This window comes from Amyelois transitella, chromosome 22 (genome assembly GCF_032362555.1).
Source record: "Amyelois transitella isolate CPQ chromosome 22, ilAmyTran1.1, whole genome shotgun sequence".
Lineage (NCBI taxonomy): Eukaryota > Metazoa > Arthropoda > Insecta > Lepidoptera > Pyralidae > Amyelois > Amyelois transitella.
Window position 1 is genome coordinate 2,587,204 of NC_083525.1, and position 20,397 is coordinate 2,607,600.

Here is a 20,397-nt window from a genome sequence, read left to right on the forward strand (position 1 = left end):
TTGTCTTTTTGTGTTTGTACATTTGTTAACCTTCTCCTTTCAGATTGTATACCGTCCATTTTTGTAACTTCGTGTCTCTTCAAACCATGACATTGGCAGAATCACCGAAAGTCCGGTGGAAGCCATAATATAGAAAAGAAAGAAAGATCTCTTAAGGGTTAGACAGAGCAAACAGTCTTGAAAAGAATAGAAGGCCTCGTTCCACTGCATGGTTTAGTGACGGAATTTGGATTAAAATAGTGACAGGTTGCGACCATCGCCTAAAAAAAGAATCCCAAGTTTTTTACTCTGTCTACTTGAAACGACATCCGTGGGAAAGAGAAAGAGTGATCCTATTCAATAGTGCCATCAACCACTTGAAAACTAGTAGGCACTAGAAGATAGGTATACTTAATTTCCGAAATCCCCGGCCAGAAGTCTAGTTCTTTTAAATTTATTAAAAATGTTTACCCAAAATACCCAAGGACCATTCACATGCGTCATCACATACACATAAAACGTCTAGATGCGATCGTAAACCCGCTCTTGTGTGTCAAATTTCCAATAATCTTATTTTGGCGCGCATCAGACACAACGGTGATGGAAATATGGACGCCATCTTGTGAAACGATGCGCGCGGCCGTTCACCTGAATGGCGATGATGGTTTTATGACATTTATATTTGCACAGATAAAAATAATATACTTTACCACCTTGACCGGTCGCTGGGATATCGGTCAATTGTTTTTATTGTTTCACATTTGACTTAGTGTGAATTCTATTATGAGCTAGGACGAGTTAAGGTTCATCCGGCTCGAAGGACTAATACCAGTCTCTCTAAATGTTATATTCATAAAATATTTTACATGCATACATATAATCACGTCTTTATTCCTTGCAGGGTAGACAGTGCCAACAGTCTTGAATAGCCGATAGATAGGCCATGTTCAGCTCTTTGGCTTAATGATGGAATTGAGATTCATATAGTGCCAGATTGTTAGTCCGGCGTCCAAAAGCAAAATCCCAAATTTATGAGCCTATCCCATAGTCGCCTTTTACGACATCCATGGGAAAGATATAGGTGCCGGCAACCACACGGCACTATAATCACTTATTTTTCTGTATTAACCGGTAGTTCTATCGAATTGAATTCGAAATGCCTAGTGTAGTAGCTATTCCGTACATGACCTGACTTTGTTTCCGTGGTCATTTCCCGGAAGAAAATTTGCCTGAACGAATTTGATTTACCTATACGGTCTAGTCAGCCTCTTTGCTTTTCATAAAAATCTTTACCAAACTTTTTGCTAACGACGAATTCACATTTGTTATCTTACGGATTTTCATAGGACGGATTTACAACAAGGGTAGGTACGTACTGTATTTATTTTTTACACATGCTTCCGTAATTATAAAATAAGAAGATATTTCGTAACCACCAACGGTGAACAGTAGTTTAGTTTACGATCGCTTCCAATAAACAATGCAAAGTGTTTACAAAGAAAGCTTAGTACCACGAGGGTGTCCAACTATTTGGTGTCATTATGGAATTTTATTATTACGATTTTTTCAAATTGCAGCGGATTTTGTGGATAGAAAGGTAGGAGTGGGAAGGCAGTCCTGGCAGAAGCCGAGCTTGCATGGAGAGCGTTATGAATGTGGATGAAGCGAAAGAAGTATGCAGAGATCGCGGCAAGTAGAAAGATGTAGTCCCTGCCGATCCCTTCGGGAAAAAGGAGAGAATTTATGTATGTAGCGGATTTTCGATAAAGATTTCCCCTGACTGTTATTCCGGTACTAGCGTCCCCTAGTGAATCCTACGTGTAATTTGATGTTTAAGCTACATTTTTGTAAAATTTAATCCAAATCTTTCTCCGAATCATCTCTATAACTCTGATTCACTTTTTAATTAAAGATGAAAAACAAAAGCAGACTCCAAATTTAAATTCCGAACGAAAAATTATCTACCCGAATTGCGAACATTAAATATTAACGCGCGAAAAAAAACCAGACGCACGCAAAAATTTCAAATTCCAAACACGATACCACAGACAAGTTCCACGTTCGCCGTAACTCATGGTGTTTCTGTTTAGTCTATGAACGTTGGTGCATCCGGCGGGCGCAGCGAGTGCCCGATGACAGACAAATGCGCGGCAGGAAGATGGCGTCGTTAGGCCTGTCGTCACCGTAGAGAACCATAAACGTAAATAGAGCTCTTGATTTTTCTGAGAGTTTTAGTGCTGGGAATTTGTTTGGTGGAGTTTTGAAGCGGGATACACATATGAGCCGTGTGGTTCCCGGCACCAATAAAAAACAAGAATAGAACCACTCCATTTAGTTCCCATAGATGTCGTAAAAGGCGACTTAGGGCTGGGTTTATAAACTTGGAATTCTTAGGCCATGGACAAACAACCTGTCACTATTTGAATCACAATTCTATTTATATAGTCAAAAGTCTACGTTTAACTTGCTAATGGACCTTTGCCTAAATGAAGAATCCAAAGTTAATATGCCTTGATTGATTTTTATAATCATCACACACTGTTATTCTTCGCTCATGTAATACACGCATGGAACTTAACGATTGGTTTAGTTATATATAAATGTAGCATATGTTGCCACAAAACGTATAGATTTATTATAGTTATATAGAAAATGGAAGTGATATTACTCCATATCTACAAAAATGCATACAATTTAACCAATACTTAAGTCATATAAAATGTTAGTAGGTACCAATGGCTAAGATTACGAGACGTGTACAAAGAGGAATCTAAAATCTACAAGCAACGCGAGATAAAAGTAAAAGTCCTTTCTTTCCACCCCGATAGGAATGAAGTACGGTAGAAGTCGTAATTTAATCTCAACCCAACACTCACGATAGAAAACGCAAGAACTTAGTATCGACCATAAATAAACTAACTAGTAAGCGTTAATCGTTAATTTGTTTTCTTTTTATTTCATTGAACTTTTCCTCAAACCGAGTGGGCGGATCTATCCAGGCTCCGCCCACGTCGCAACTGTCTCTTTCTACCTCACTAAAGCTTCGTTTGTGAGAGGAGGAGGTTAGATGTAGGTCAAATTATAACACCGCCTATTAGTCAGAACATTTTTGTAAAGCTACAAATGAATGTATCTAATTTATTAAACGTTTAAGAATGAATTTGAATTTATATCTTTGTGTTAAAAGATTGATATTGTTGTTATATTTTATGTTGCTACAGTTTTACCAGAGACGCCGTTTATATCGCGCGTAAAACGATCGCTGCTTCGCTTTTTATTATGACGTAAAACGGTACCGCTATTGTATTTTATCGCGCGATAAAAAGAGCGTCACGCGTGCTATGCTTCGGGGGCAGGACATGCGGTATTTCTTTATAAGTACTAAGATAAATGTGACTTATATTTCTCAGACATGAATAAAAAAAAAATAATCATAATAATGTCAATTTTGACTAAATCTTCCGTCTAGGAAATACTGTGTCTAAAGTTTCAAAGTTGTCGCTCTCGTGACAATTTCAAAAATCTTTTATTTTTTAATATTACATATTTGAAACCTTACAGTGGTTGTAACTGACATAGTAAATAATACTAAATGCATAGATTTCACAATTATCAAGTTTTCACATAAATAGGTAATTTTTAAAATGTAATGCACTGACATAAAAGATTACTTAATTATAATACAAACATAATAGGTACACATGCGGTTTGGCTTAAAAACAGACAAAACTTTCTTATTCTGATTATTCCCACAAGAGTGAAGCCCCGCGATAAAGCTAGTCAGTAAATTCAAATATATATTTATATAAAAATTTGCATAAACCTATAACGCATATGTACTTCGCAATAACCACATCATCACTCTACATGATGAGTCACAGTACATTCAGAGTTCAATTGTTTTGCGCTGACGACTGCTTATATCAATCTTCACCACGTATTCTCCCGCCTTGGGCTGTAAACAAATAATGAATTGCGTTATTTATACAGTCGCAATTTCCTATAAGTATTCAATTCGTAAAAATAAACAAGTATCATTTAATTTATCTTACTCGTAAAATAGTATCGACGAGCGCGCATGAAAAGAATTTTGAAGGCGGATGAAGCGAAATACTAGTATGCATGGAACGTGGCAAGTGGAAAGATGTCGTCTCTACCTACCCCTCTGGGAAAGGCGAGATATAAGAGGATACTGATTGACTGATTAACTCAATGAATAGTCAAAGCTGCTAGGTCTAGATTGAAATTAAAAATTTTAGGTTTCTTTCGCGATCAAGGTATTACTTAGATATACTTATTCGCACTATGTAAGCGAGTGGATTTTTCTGAATTCCCACGGGAATCGGGAAAGGAAATTTACTGGATATTTTCCCTTGCATGGACAGAGCGGCAAAACAAAAAAATACCTAAGTAAATTTACTAAGTTACTTACCTACTACTTAGGTATACGATTGGCGATCGTCATTTTGGGAAGTTTATTTGTGTAGATTCAATTAACCAATTTTCGTCAGAAGACAAGAGGCCTAGTAAGTACTTAGGTACTAAAATAATAAATAAAGATTAACACCGATTGATCGACAAATAAAAAGGAAAATCTCCGAGAATATTTTCTGATTTCAAATTGCCAAAAACTGTATTCTGATGTTTTTAAAAGTTTTGATATTTCAGTACTTATATTATTACCTCTTAATTATCTCTGGGGTTGGGTTTGTCTGAACAGTCAGGATTGTTGTTACACACTTAGGTAATAAAGTTTGGAAAATGGTCGTCGTACCTACAGGGCGAAATGCTTTTTTTCTTAGTTGCTTCCATTCGCTTTCCTTTGGGAATAGAGATTACACCGAATACAGGCAGACATTTTTAAGAATCCATATGGCTCCACAATTTCCGTTTTCAGATCATTACTTATTGTACAGGTGGCAATTAGATCTTACCTACACAATTGAGCTTTTAATATTGTTCTAAATTTAAAATACCAAAAAAATTCGCACACAAACAAAAATTCACACAAACTACATAAAAACCTCATTTTACCCGCTACACCGGACCAGAGACAAAACAAAAATATACACCCCAAATAAGGCCCACCTCTCAAAGGCGGGAGGCGTAGGGCGTAGCCGCGTCGACATGCGCCGACGACAGAAGCGGTCAAATCGCGGGTGCGCGCGCGCGTCTAACGCAACCTGATTTATAGTGGCTTGCTGAAAAAATAATCGGTGATGTGATGGAGGGACAGGAATGGCGAGTGGAATGGCAGCAGCCGCGGTTAGACGGTCAGTGATAGTGATAAGTGATGTATGGCGAGCTAGGGGATGGTAGATGATAGATTTTGGCAGTCAATGATAGATAGTAGTGTTTGAGCTAAGTAGGCGATAAGTGCTTTTGGCGCTGGGGCGACTATTTTTCTAGAGAATAGCAGTACTTTTGGCAACTATTGAACTATAAGAAGTTAGCGAAAATTCAGCTGTCACTTATTTTGATGGCTTTCCACTTAAACAAACTTCTAGACAAAAGACCGTGTGTGTAAAGAAATAGGAAACCCTTAAAACCTGAATCACAATTCCATTATTACTAAGCCTTCCAGCTAAACGTATTCATCAAGTCTTTTCAAGATTGTTGACTCTATCTGCCCCGTCAAGAATAGAGATACGATAAATGTTTCTTTTAAAACAAAAAGTCGTATGACCAGTTAGTCTCATAATCGATTAAAGACATTCATTTGTCCATCATCGGTTAAGCAGCTTAAGCATCCGTCGCGTCAAGGATGCACGGATGAAGTGAGACTGTGAGACTCTTGTACAAAAAGTCGTATTTAAGAAAATATTATCCCGATTCATATGAGAAAACTGTTCTGTAGACGAAGCTCACATTATTATAACGTTCTCTGTCTCTCTAATTTATTTCTTTTTTATTTATTCATCTCCATCAAATGACAGAACATTAACGAAATAAATCTTACAGATGAGTAAGTTTTTTTCGAATGTAATACACTCATTGAAATGGTATCCTACCTATTTGCGATACCTATCATAATAGATTGATTGTAATTTAAACTAAGTAGACTTATAATATGCGAAACATATTTAAAGACCAGGTCTGTAGCCCTATAAATATTCGTGGATTTTAATAAGAATTTATCCGATACGGTTCATTCATTTATCCGTCATCAAGTGAGCAACCCGAGCAAGCGACGTGTCAAAGATAAGTAGACGAAAGACGAATCTGCGACGAACGCGCGCTTCAAATGCCACAGTGTGTATCGACCCTTAATTTTATCATTATTAATGTCTTTGAAATAATTAACCTCTAATGATATTACTTTAACATAAAAACATGAATAGATAAAATTAAATAAGTAAATTAAAATTTCAAGAAATGTGTAGAATGAGATTATTCAAAGAAATACACCGAAAACAGTTTTCAATAGGTACCCAAGTATCGCGATCTAGGTATCATTAACCACTCATTAACTGCCTGAATTATGTAAACCTTGTATTTTGGAACCCAAAATAAACAAATTTTGTGGTAGTAAGTAAGTACCTACGTCTCATTCAATTAACACATGATAAAGTTAGCAACCCGAGCATCCGTGACGTGTCAAAGATACGTAGACGAAAGACGAATCTGCGACAAACGCGCGCTTTAAATACCACAGTGTGTATTGACCCTTATTTTTAACAGTATCAATTTTTAAATTTTTTTTAATTGCCCCGGACTTCGTTCACCTCAAAATTTTATAACTTATTGTGTTATTCCAATGACTAAGTTCTATTATTGCAAATTTTCATAAAACTCCGTTCAGTTGTTTTTGCGTGAAAGATTAACAAACACATCCTTACAAACTTTCACATTTATCATAGGCACTAGCTGTTGCTTGCGACTTACACTCCTTAAATATCTATAAATTTTCACATAAGTATTATATATTTTTTACAATGTGCATACATACATATTATCACGTCTATATCCCTTGTGGGGAAGACAGAGCCAACAGTCTTGTAAAGACCGAAAGGCCACGTTCAGCTGTATGAATTAACAATGGACTTGAGAATAAAATAGTGACAAATTGCTAGCCCTTCCCCTACAAGAAGAATGGAGTGGTCCTATTCTTTGTTCTATTGGTGCACGGCAGATATTATTTCCGCAAAGTTTCATAAAAATCCATCAGTAGTTTTTGCGTGAAAGACCCACAAACACACTTCCATACAATACTCCGCATTTACAATAATAATATGATAGGATTAATAGGAAGCAGGAAAGATTTACCTATTTTTAACCATAGTTATTAGTTTACAAAGTACTTTACATCATAATTTTTATAACATTCAACAAGCGAACTATTAGCCAGGCAGAGTGGCCAAGTGTTTTTATGTCCGCTCACTAATTACCACAAAAAATGGCCACCCCGGTAGGTCATTAATTAGAATTGACATGTTTGTATAGCTTTGAAGTGTTTAAAAATGTTGGCATTGAATAATAATAATTTAGTATTGTAAAAATCTGTCACGGGAAGGTGTATGTAAACTTGGGATTCTTCTTTAAGGCGATGGGCTAGCAATCTGTCACTGTTTGATTCTCAATTCCAACATTACGCGGCGTAATGTTGGAATTGCCGAATGTGCCGTTCCCAAATTCCCGTTCCCAGGTAATGTTTCCAATTTCCGTTCCCGGGAACGCTCCCACAAAATTGGTAATATTCCCGGGAACGTTTCCCGGAACGGGAATTGGAAACATTTCCTGGAAACGGGAATTTGGGAACGGCACATCACTAATTACGCCACACAGCTAAACGTGGGCTTTCAGTCTTTTCGAGACTGGTTTACCTTTTCGTCTATGTCGCGTGGATCTCCGTACTTTAGAATAGGACCACTCAATCTCTTTTCTATAGAAATCGTAAAAGGCAACTAAGGGAATATGCACAGTCATCCAATGCAGCTTTTATCATCCAATGTGAGTTATCCCCTGCGGAGGTTCGTATAAATTTGACTTACCCAATCCAAAGTTGAGTGAGGATGTAGGTAACCGGTACTAACGTTAGGAGGAAAAAAGGAGTTCTGTCTACCTAAGGGGAAAATAACTGCTGTATGTATAATAATTAGTCTTCACATTATTCTGACTTCTAAGCAAACAAACGTATGTAAGTATTTTCTATTGCGCATTAACCCACATATCGTATAATCATCGGTGTAAGCATAAAAAATGCATTATCTATGGGAACCGTAGTTTCCTAGAAGCAATAACTCTGGCCGTATCGTATACACGTGCGCTTGAGTGCAACCATTGCAGTTTTAAAAAATAACGGCGATTTAGATTTATGGTCTGTGGAGTGTTACCATAGAGTGATGAATAGTTTACATAATAGAATGCGTTCCAGTATAGATCTAAATTTAAAATCTCGCAATCCGATTAAGTTTTTTTTTCGATTCTTTATTTTAAATCTATTTGATGGCTTGATTTGATGATTTATTTATGTATTAGGAATAGGTACCCGAAACCGTCGAATCTTTCGGCGGAGAGTAAGATGATTGAACTTTTTCACTTTTCAGATTAAAAATAGGAGAGTGCTAGAGAGAAATTAGCAAATTTTATCTAGAAAACTAACTATTTAAATAGATATTAAAATCACGTCTAATCCCTTTCGGGGTAAACAGAGTCAACATTCTTGAAAATACTGATAGTTCACGTTCAACTGCTTGGCTTAATTGAGATGCATATGTGCCAGGGTGCTAGCTTAAAAGAAAAATTCCGACTTTAAAAGCCTATCCCTTAGTCGCCTTTTACGACATCCATGGGAAAGACATCGAGAGGTACTATTTTTTATATTGGTGCTGGGAACCACAAATTAAAATTTTGTAGACTAAATAGGTCATTACGCCTTTTTTGTCGCAAGTCAGGCTTTAGGCTCATCATCGTCGGACCACACATGGGCCTGTTTGAGACGTCACGCACATCAATCACGTTATTTTTTTTATTAAAATTTCTACGGGATTGACAGTGCCAATTGTGATACTACTCAAAGGTCACTTTAAGCTGAACGGCTTAATGATGGAAAGATTCAAAGATAATTTCAGTTTCCTAGTCATTCTTTTGCTAAAATAATAATTATTTTTAGCTTTAATTACAAAAAAAAGCTTCGCTATATGAAAGCGTACCTACACAGATTTTGTTTAAATGTAACGATTATATTTTAAAAAGATTGATGAGCCATAAACTTTTTTAAAACTCAAAAGCTTACGAGTTTAAACTCCACACGTCACTTTTATCTTATCTAGGGACGTTTTACAAGTCACCCGGTGTCGTTATGCGTCGCAGTTATTTCCAAGAAAACACCTAAAATTACTTTTTGTTACTTTTAAAACTACTTTTTATTGCAAAATTCGTCTTGTAGAAAGAGTACGAATTAGTAGGAACTTTTTGAAAAACGTTTAATTTTTTTACGGTCTCGCTCACTGCTTAGACTTTGCCCTGCATGCATAGCCAATAAAACAGTAATTAACAATTAAAAAACAATATTAATAATAAAAAATAGGATTTACTAAATTAAAAAAAGAATATATAAAAAAATTAATCGAGATTTTAAAAATAAACTTCCTTAAAAATTTCTTATTGAACAAATTTAAGTACCGTCCTAACCTATTATGATAAAATAAAGCAATTTGATATTTGCAATTAGGAAAAGGAAAGCTTCAGGTGGTCATAGCCTTTTTAAAATAATGTTGACTTTGCCTACCTCTATATGGATAAAGATGTCATTATATATGTATATATTCTTGTAATTTTTTCTTAGGTCTTTTCTAGACTGTTAGCTTTGTCTAGTCCGTAAGGGATTTAAACGTACTACATATGTGTGTATAGACTCAATATTACCTACGCCGTAAAAATAGCATTTCCTCATAGTCTAAAAATATCGGTTTCTTGTCGTAAATAAGCGATTAGAGAGATCCGTCAGTCATCGAGCGGTGGAAATGACGAGCGTCAGATGTTAAAGATTTGTAAACTGCGTGCGTTCAGTTCCCTAGGGAAAAAACGTAAGTGAAACATTTTTGTTGTGATTCTAGACTTCAATTAAAAGAAAAAATCAAAAAGTTCTTTATTTTCTTTTTATTTGTAGGTGCAGATTATACGGCCAGCATTATTACAGTCGAAAAAAAAATATATCAAAAACTATTGACATTTGTAACAATGAAATTTTATACAGCTATTAAATGATGTTGATTATATTTTCTAAGGATTTATTTTTTATAATGTTCCTCTTGGGTTGGTAAAAAAAAATACCACAGTCAATCTAAGAGTTCTAAACATACAAATCAAAGCTTCATACGGTTTTTCGCTGTACCTACCTACATGACAGTTAACGGCTTAAAATTTTAATAACCTATGTCTAGTTATTGTTTTTGTCACAGTGAATCTAGATGCTTCACTATGATTAAAAAAAACTTATTCTATGACCTAATTAACTAATAAATTAATTAGTTAATCAAATCAAACTAAATGCCTATTAGTAGGTTTAAAAGTTCACGCCGTCATTCATATTCTCACGGTTACAAATAACTTAACACAAGTATTTCAAGTGGGAAAAATTTAAAACAAAAGATTACAAAGGATTACAGCGTTTGGGAGGTCGGTAATCAAAATAAACGAAGCGGCGACGTTATTCATACGACGACACTATAAGGGTGACTCTACAAGAGATTTTAAATTAAAAAAAGAATACATTGTTTGACTGACATATCGACGCATATCTGTTAAGTCTGCCCCCATGGTATGGCACGCGCGACGCCCTTTTTATCGCTCGAAAAACTATCGCTGTCCCGTTTCACGACATAGTTAAAAGCGAAACACCGACAGGTTTTCGCGCGATAATAATGGAATCGCGCGTACCATGCCGAAGGCAAGCTGCGAAGCATTTTTCTTCGGCATGTAAGTTCCTTATGTTTTGGGGTGCACTAAGTGAGGATTTCACGAGATTCCGGCCGGAATGATAATTGACGGGGTTATGAGTTGGCCGTGTGGTTCCCAGCACTAATGAAAAAAGAATAGGACCATTCCATCTCTTTCCCATGGATATCGTAAAAGGCGACTAAGGGATAGGCTTACAAACTTAGGATTCTTCTTTAGGCGATGGGCTAGCAACCTGTCACTATTTGAATCTATATTCTATCATTAAGCCAAATAGCTGAACGTGACCATTCAGTCTTTTCAAGACTGTTGACTCTGTCTACCCCGCAAGGGATATAGACGTGACCATATGTATGTATGAATTGGCTTTTACGCGGACGTACGCCAGTAAATAAATCATACCAAATTTCAAATGTATAAGGGTTTAACTGTGCATTGATATGACAGTCAGTATAATAATATAAGTAGATAGAATGCTATTATGAACGCGCCGCTACCTTGCCGGTGGCGCCCAATGCGCGGTAGATCAATCGCAAGTCTTTATTTAGGCTTACCGTATAATCCGGGATAAACCACATGTTAATACAGGGATTATTTTATTTTCACTGTTTGACTTATTGCTCGATAGAGATATAAAGCGATCGCGTAAAATATGTCTTACTAGCTTTCCGCCCGCGGCTTCGCCCACGTGTAATTCGGTTATATATAGCGTTTTTTAATGATCTCGACAGGGCTTTTTCTTCCACAGGCTGAAATCTTGTTACAACTGGAATTAAATATAGCCTGTGTTACTCAGGGATGATGTAGCTTTCTAATGGTGAATGTTTGAAATCGATTCAGTAGTTTCGGAGTTTATCGATTACATGTGTAAACAAACAAACATATAAAAAAATAGATTGTTCCTCTTTATAATATTAGTATACATACAAATCTATATAGAAAAAGTAAAGCGAGACAAAATCATCGTCTCAAAAAAAAAAAAAAAACAGGATTTATAGGACGAAGAGGCCTTACAGGATTTCCTTCTGTTTAAGTATTTGCGTCTGATAGTCATCATCCCATGTGAATGAGCTGATGATGGAAGGTACAACTCCTCAACGGTTAGGAGTTGAAAGAAAATTCTTACGAAGTTATACGTACATGTGAGGCTATTAGGTTGACCTGATAATAAAAAGTAAATCTCATTAACGTTAAGAATTTAGGTGAAAATGGATGCGGACAAATTTCGTCTCTTCACTTGTTTCCTTTTAGCTGTTTGTATGGGTAGTGTTAACACAAAATAGGGATTTAAAGGCGTGATGTTATTAATGTTATGCATGTATGCACATAATTATGTATGTTATTATGTATGTTAAAGAGACGACTGAAAGTTGTCATACAAAGTCTTTTTCTTTAAGGATGGGAAATCATCAAATGGCCTCTCCCGCTCTGGGTGGAACGGAAGGGAGTGTCAGACTTTTACTGACTAAAACCCACCTCGTTCCTTCAGTTGCCCTTTGCGTTCCGGGGCCACGGTATCTCGTTAGAACTTTCCCGCAGCCCCGGCTCAGTTTATCCCGTTTCCCCCCCTTGGGGGTTGACATTTCAAAAATCCCTTCTTAGTGCTCACTTATGTTACTAAAGGAACCTCTGTTCAAAATCTCAGACTCCTATACCGAGCGGTTTCGGCTGTGCGTTAATAAATCAGTCACCCAATCGCACCCCCTAAATCACGATTGGAGGGTAGTTTGAAAAAACTTATAATGTCAAACATATTTACTTGCCTATGTACGTGTTCATGCCAAGTTTCAAGTTTATAAACCCAAGGAATAAGATTTTTCATAGAAACGTTTTTACCCCTTTTCCCCCCCTTGGGGGTTGAATTTCCAAAAATCCTTTCTTAGTGCTCCCCTACATATCCCAAGGAACCTACATTCCAAATTTCAGCTGTCTACGACCAGTAGTTTCGACTGTGCGTTGTCTGTCAGTCAGTCACTCAGTAACGGAAGAGTTTTATATATATAGACTAGCTTTCCGCCTGCGGCTTCGCCCACGTGTAATTCGGTTATATAAACAGGCTCCATCTTTTTCTATATCTACCACAGCATGAGGAATATATTTCCCATTAACAAACAAAATTTCTTGAACCATTTTAATTAGAAATTTTTTAACTAAAACTATATCTATGGAAATTAACTAAGACTAATAAAGTAACAAAGAAATGAATAAAAAATGAAGAATATATTAAAAAATCAACTCACACTATAAAACTTATCCAACACTAACTAAATATACTATCAAAAATATCAAATCTAATCAACAAATCAAAAATTAACTGAAATAGAGAGTAAAATAAGTTAAATAAGTCAAGTTAAAAGTTAATGAATCAAACGAAAATAATTTCAAATTTCAAATCAAAATATTTGTAGTGTGTAATATGTAGTTTCGCGTATGTCCGCTAGGGGCGCTGCTAAAATTACACGATAAATTAAAATATTTTACGCTACCTAGCTAAATGACGGTAACGAAACCATAGCGCGATCTATCTCGATGCCAACGCCATCTATCGAGCATCGAGACAACTCGTGATAGTTAATAGAAAATAAAATTCGGGTGTTTTATTTATGCATACCGATTACGCCGAGATTTATGGACCGATTTACGTGATTCTTTTTTTGTTCGGTAGAGTATACTTTCAAGTTGGTCCCGTTGTTACCTAGTCAGGATCTGATGATGGTATTCCAGGGAAATCAAGGGCAAACCTCAAATTTACAGGCAATTACGTTTTTGACAATTTCATAGATCTGTTTAAGTATTTGCGTCTGATAGTCATCATCCCATGTGAATGAGCTGATGATGGAAGGTACAACTCCTCAACGGTTAGGAGTTGAAAGAAAATTCTTACGAAGTTATACGTACATGTGAGGCTATTAGGTTGACCTGATAATAAAAAGTAAATCTCATTAACGTTAAGAATTTAGGTGAAAATGGATGCGGACAAATTTCGTAGCTGTTTGTATGGGTAGTGTTAACACAAAATAGGGATTTAAAGGCGTGATGTTATTAATGTTATGCATGTATGTACATAATTATGTATGTTATTATGTATGTTAAAGAGACGACTGAAAGTTGTCATACAAAGTCTTTTTTTTAAGGATGGGAAATCATCAAATGACCTCTCCCGCTCTGGGTGGAACGGAAGGGAGTGTCAGACTTTTACTGACTAAAACCCACCTCGTTCCTTCAGTTGCCCTTTGCGTTCCGGGGCCACGGCATCTCGTTAGAACTTTCCCGCAGCCCCGGCTCAGTTTATCCCGTTTCCCCCTCTTGGGGGTTGACATTTCAAAAATCCCTACTTAGTGCTCACTTATGTTACTAAAGGAACCTCTGTTCAAAATCTCAGACTCCTATACCGAGCAGTTTCGGCTGTGCGTTAATAAATCAGTCACCCAATCGCACCCCCTAAATCACGATTGGAGGGTAGTTTGAAAAAACTTATAATGTCAAACATATTTACTTGCCTATGTAAGTGTTCATGCCAAGTTTCAAGTTTATTAACCCAAGGAATAAGATTTTTCATAGAAACGTTTTTACCCCTTTTCCCCCCCTTGGGGATTGAATTTCCAAAAATCCTTTCTTAGTGCTCCCCTACATATCCCAAGGAACCTACATTCCAAATTTCAGCTGTCTACGACCAGTAGTTTCGACTGTGCGTTGTCTGTCAGTCAGTCACTCAGTAACGGAAGAGTTTTATATATATAGATAAGTGTGTAAAAATAAAAATAATGATAAATTACACCTACTAAACAATTTTTTTACTATGTCAATTATGTACTAAGTACAAAAAATAACTTACAAACATAAAATAAACTTGGGATTTTTCATTTAGGCGATGAGCAAGCAACTATTTAAATTTAAATTCTCTCTCAATTCGCAATCTCACTCAAAAATTCAAATTATTTATTGCAAACGTATGTAAGTAAAAATATTTTATATACGGTAATAGTACCATGCAATACTGAATACATCAACGCCACGTATTCCCAGTTTCAGTCTCCGCCACCATACTCCAGAGCCCGGGGTCTGCATACCAGTACGCCTGAAACTTAAAAGCAATGAAGGTTTTAGAAACTAGCCGCCTTATTCACGATCACTCTCATTTTACTACCACTTAAATTAACGACAAAGACTTTTTTATTCTATATTGGATAAGGCATTTGTCCTCCATCTCCCATGGTAAGTGTCGATGAAGAAGGAGAAGTCACATGCTTATCCAAGAGATATCCATTTATTCTACTTTTGAATAGATTTCAACTTTTGCGTAAAAATCTCCTACATAGTTGTATAATTATAACCCAAAGGTTGGCTGGAAGAGATTAGCGATAAGTCCGCCTTTGCTCAACATATTCATAATGTATGTTTCTACGATATATGTAGATATTTTTATGGGCAATGAAGATAATTTGTATTGTATTGTATAATTTTTTTCTAAAAAGCAGCTTCGACGCGTGTTTAGCAAAGCGTACACTTATGTTTTTGAATAGTCTTGTTAAATATAACTTAATACAAAAATAACGAATGAATAACGCGCTACTCATATAAAAAGCGGAACTGTTTGTTTTCCAATATCATCAGAATCTCGTAAATTAAAATAGTAATTGAAACAAATTGTATCTATTTCTAACACACGGCGTTTTGTAGACACATTGAGCCCTTTTGCTAAGCGGATTCGAAATTATTTTTTGTGATATGTAAGTGAGCCATGTAAGTACACGTGACCTTTCAGTCTCTGTACTCCCCGTGAGGTATAATAACGTGATATACGTATGTGTGTATTATTAAAAAAATTGTGTTGGTCACAATCTGGAAAGTTATGTTTTCTTATTAACATTTTACTTAGCCATGTGTATAAATTGTCTAATCATCTTCTGAAATTAATATAAAAATTAAATGTATTTTGTTCAGCTGCAAGTTTTATATAATAACTTCAGTAATTTTTATAACATATTTATTATTGTTGAACGTCAAATTATACTCCGCTTTGTAATAGGTGCAATATGGCGGGACCGTCTTCAGTGTGCGGCGATAACAGCAAAACAAAATAAACTGTCCGATTGTTTGTTATTGATATTTAATTTTGATCGTCGTTATAAGTTCTTTGAAGCGATATTGTTGCGGATGTAGGCCTGTCCGTATGTCTGTTTGTGTAAGAATTGCTTGTTGTTTGATATCATTTGTATCTTCACTTTCAAGAGGTTTTTTTTGGAAACTTAGTATATTATTCCTGTTTAATTCCCGCCACCTTAGAACCACTCCATCTCTTTTCCATATATGTCGTTAAAGACGATTAAGGGAAATATTACTAATTTCAATATAGGTATACATTGAAATTCAGCTATATGATGCTACGGCCCTTTCTTGCGATTGTTACCATAGTACCTTGCCAAGAAGGCCATTTTTATCTTCTTTACTTGGGATTTTTTGAGGCGATTTAATCCGGAACTGCAATTTCATCAATTATTTTTAAAGTTTATAGCCGTGAATTTTTACTCTTTTGTAAAACATCTTTGATAGAATTTTAAATAAATTTTAGAAGCATCGTCGGGTGACACAAATAGATCATTTATTGCAATTGTTTACGCGATATGAGCGTACATTTTATTCTCACAGGGAACACATCAAGTCTTCGTATCGTAAACACCATATGCGTTTATTGTTTTTGCGTCATTACTTTGAAATGAATCGCTAACTTTATTACGTTTTGGAGTTAAAATAAAACTGATAAAATTATAACCTTAAATAACAATAACATAAAATTATACGAAACTATGTACCTACTAACAGTTTATCTTCTTTCTTCTTCTTTCTACTGACGATAGTCCGTGTTTCGATATCGTCTAAAACGAGCTCAAGGTCCGCTTTTTGACAAAAAGCTTATTGAATAGATTTTACACGAAGCAAGTCCGCTGTGAATTCCGCAACGTTAGCCGGCAAACCTAACCCATATTGGATGATGTTAAGTGCTGCTAAATATCAAAACTCTAGATGTAGAGGTTAAGGCTGTCCGTTGAATATGTCAGGCATATCTAAATCATAATATCTAAGTCATATGCAAATTCAGTCAGTCAGGACACTGACTGACTTAATTTAGATAAAGATATATATGACTTTATGTATGTGTGTATGTATGTATGTATGAATCATCGTACAAAGACGGGTTTATTCCGAAGTGGGAGTTCTTCCCACCAGCTTTAACTGTTTTCTTCCCAAATTACCTTACCCGTTTCCCGCCCTCTCAGTTACAAATTACACGTGGCAATCCGAAATCTGGAATGCGCCCGCGCCTCTAAGACGAATAAATGAACCCAATTAGTGCAACGCCTTGCGTGTGCGCCGCACGATTTGTTACAAATCAAACTTAGGGTTGTAACTAAATACCTGCTTATATTTCTTACTGACATTATATAGATTCATTTTCTCGTATTTCTTATTTCTCCTACTGTTTTCTTAGGGCATAGACAGTAGTATGCGGGTTTTTACAATCTTATATTAAATCATTCTTAACCTCAATAATTTAGGGGAAATAAGTTCGCACTCTTCTTCTTTTAGAAAGATTATAACATACTAAATTCAAAAGAAAATTAACCCATTTGTACTACAGGTATTAAACGAGCTGTAACGTAGGTACCTTTATCTAGTATTTATAAATAGTATGATACAATGCGAAAGTTTAAAATCAATCAAATTTACCCATCTCAGAATCTTTCTAATGTATACAGGTGCCCTCGTTTGCCAGGACTCTATTACATCTAGTTGGCTCCACCCGGTTTCACTCCCGGATTCCCTTTACTGCTAGATTTTCAAAAATTATCCTCCTAAGGTTATTCAAATCGTTTGTGTAAAAACCTAAATTATAAAGTGACAAGTAGGTACTATTAAAACTACAAAACAAATGTTCAAAACGTTTAGAAAATCCATGCAATCCAAAGGATTGACCCCGAAATCTACATGTAAAACAAATTTTACTAATGGTGCCAACCGAAGTCTCTGGCTCGTCGACAGCCAACGAGGCTTACAACACAAATCATCATTAGTAGAGGCGACGGGCCGAGGAGAGCTCATAGCCCATGTTTGAGCTAAGATTCTCTTATAGAACTAAATCTGTGCTGTGACGATTTGGAAGGTTATAAGATACCGAGAGGAGACATGTGGTAGACAAAGCCAATAACCTCCAAAAAGACCAAGTCCAGTTGTTAAAATTTAAGAAGTTGTTTAAGTTTTTAATTATCTGATATATTTTGCTAGAGCGACCGCCAACAGAAAAAAGATCTTCTGTCAGACCAACTATTATGCCTGGGAAAACAAATTCGTAGAAATTTTGCTTGCGCGATTTTGACATGAGAAAACTAAAAGCCGCCAATCAAACTCTATTAATTAATTGACACCATAAAGTATAACGATATATTAATATACACAAACTTTATCACATCTGTTTCACTTACCGGGTAGGCAAAGACAAAAGTCACAAACAAGTTTTTTTAAGTTCCAGGAACTATATTGTATCATTTTTTTCTGTGCAATAAAGAGTTTACAAATAAACAAGAAGGTAGTTGTTTAAGAGGGATTGATTAATGAGAAAAGAACACCATACAGATACGAATATATATCAAACATACAGAAAGATAGTAACAAAATAAGGGCCTTTCAATTAAACACGAAGCGAACCGATACACTGAAACCCGAAACAATTATTTATTTCCCAAATTTTTATTCAACCGAAAGGAATTCCACTAAATGTCAAACAAATAAATCCTGCGCTCTCCTATGGGATATATATCTTTTGGAGCACTTAATTATAGGTCGGTGTGTTAGTGTGGAGGCGGACTGTGAAAGTTATCAATAATGCATCTGATACTTACTTGTCTTGGTTTAAATCAACCAAATACCTATAGAAGTCTAATTATTCAGATTTCTGGTTTACAACTATTTTACTTCTAAGAAGGTATTTCAAGCAGGATTTCAAACTTTGACAAAGATATGTTGGTTATTTTTTCTAAGTACCTCATTTGAAAGATGAGAGGCAAAAACGTTGACAATATACGCAGGTGAATGGGATCCCAGATCGGGAGAAGCATAAGCAAACTAAAAACAGAATAAAGAAGAAGACAATGACTCAGATACTTCTAATTCGAAAGAAAAAATAATTTAAATACGTGGTCTCCATATGAGTGAGCCACTCATCTCAAAGTTATGACGTGGGGCGGGAAGTGACGACCTGGTGGCGACGTAAATCAGATACGTCCAGGAAACACTGATGGTGTCCCCAACAATGACGAATACTTTTACGAGCATACATAGCATTTTACGGGAATTGTACTTGTTGGCGCCTCTGCCTTGATCACAATAGCCGAATTCATATATAGGTACTCATATATTCTATTCCTATACGTGCAATTTACATATAGAAGTATTTATAACATCGTAGCAAATGTTGCGTTGGTATTCTACAATCCACATGTCTTTGGGACTAGCCCAATCTGAGTGGTACGTCCATGACATTTAAATTTATATGTTCAAGTTCTTATACCTTCTCCTTTCACTGACTTCAGATGCATTTGACTCAACGGTTGCTTTCTGACATGTTGACATCTTAGGCACTGCAAAACATACATATTCTCTCATATATTTTGCGTGTACTAAGTTGCATCTTAGCGGTTATGCTTTGCAGTTATTTTTTCGTTCTTTACAGGTTACTTCAAATCCTTTATGCAGTTTTATATTTAAAGCAGATTAACTATCTCAAAATTTTCGTACCAAACACGTGTAACTTCTAAAGAAAATGACAACGAAATTAGGGTTTACACATCAGCACTCCAAAAATTTGGGGTAATTACGCACAGGGTGGGTTGCCAAGTTGCAGGCAGATGGGCGGATCCCAGAATACCCGCTGGCACCATTCAATCAGCAGCAACAACATGCAATCGTGAATGATGTGTGGCGATGGCATGACGTCAGAACATATACTAGTCAATAAAAATATCACGGCTCTTTCCCGAATAGACTATTGCCATATCTTTCAATTTGCCATGATCTCTTCTGATTTCTTGCGCTTGATCCACATTTTCATTACTCTCTTCATGCAAGGTCGTTGGTTTATGGTAATCTTGACTTATCAATAAATTAGCAGAAACAAACAAAATCTTTATTGGCTACTTCTGTGGGATCATAATATCAAGTGGTTAATTGTGGTTTAAAGTTTTATTTTTAAGTTGTCAATTTTGGTTTTTCATTTGATTTATGATATTAATAAATTAATATTTTTAAGATCTGATGTATCAATCTCAATTTTGCATGAGCACGTTGTGGTCATTCGTGATGTTGTAACACACCAAAAAGTAAAATTTCAATCATAGTAAAGATATAAAATCAAAAATCTAAAGATACAAAATCAAAATACCTGTCACTATTTGAATCTCAATTCCCTCATTAAACCAAACAGCTGACCGTGTCTTATCAGTCTTTTCAAGACTGTTGGCTCTG

The 20,397-nt window shown here is 35.8% G+C and overlaps 1 protein-coding gene across 1 annotated transcript in view; it reads left to right on the forward strand.

The window, feature by feature from the left end:
* The first annotated feature begins 5,139 nt into the window (after window positions 1-5,139).
* LOC106139571 (T-box transcription factor TBX1-like) overlaps window positions 5,140-20,397 on the forward strand; it is a 28,968-nt gene continuing 13,710 nt past the window's right edge. The window contains exon 1 of the mRNA XM_060950705.1: window positions 5,140-5,252. Coding sequence (XP_060806688.1) covers window positions 5,204-5,252 — 49 coding nt within the window. The 5' untranslated portion in view covers window positions 5,140-5,203. The remainder of the gene's footprint in view (window positions 5,253-20,397) is intronic.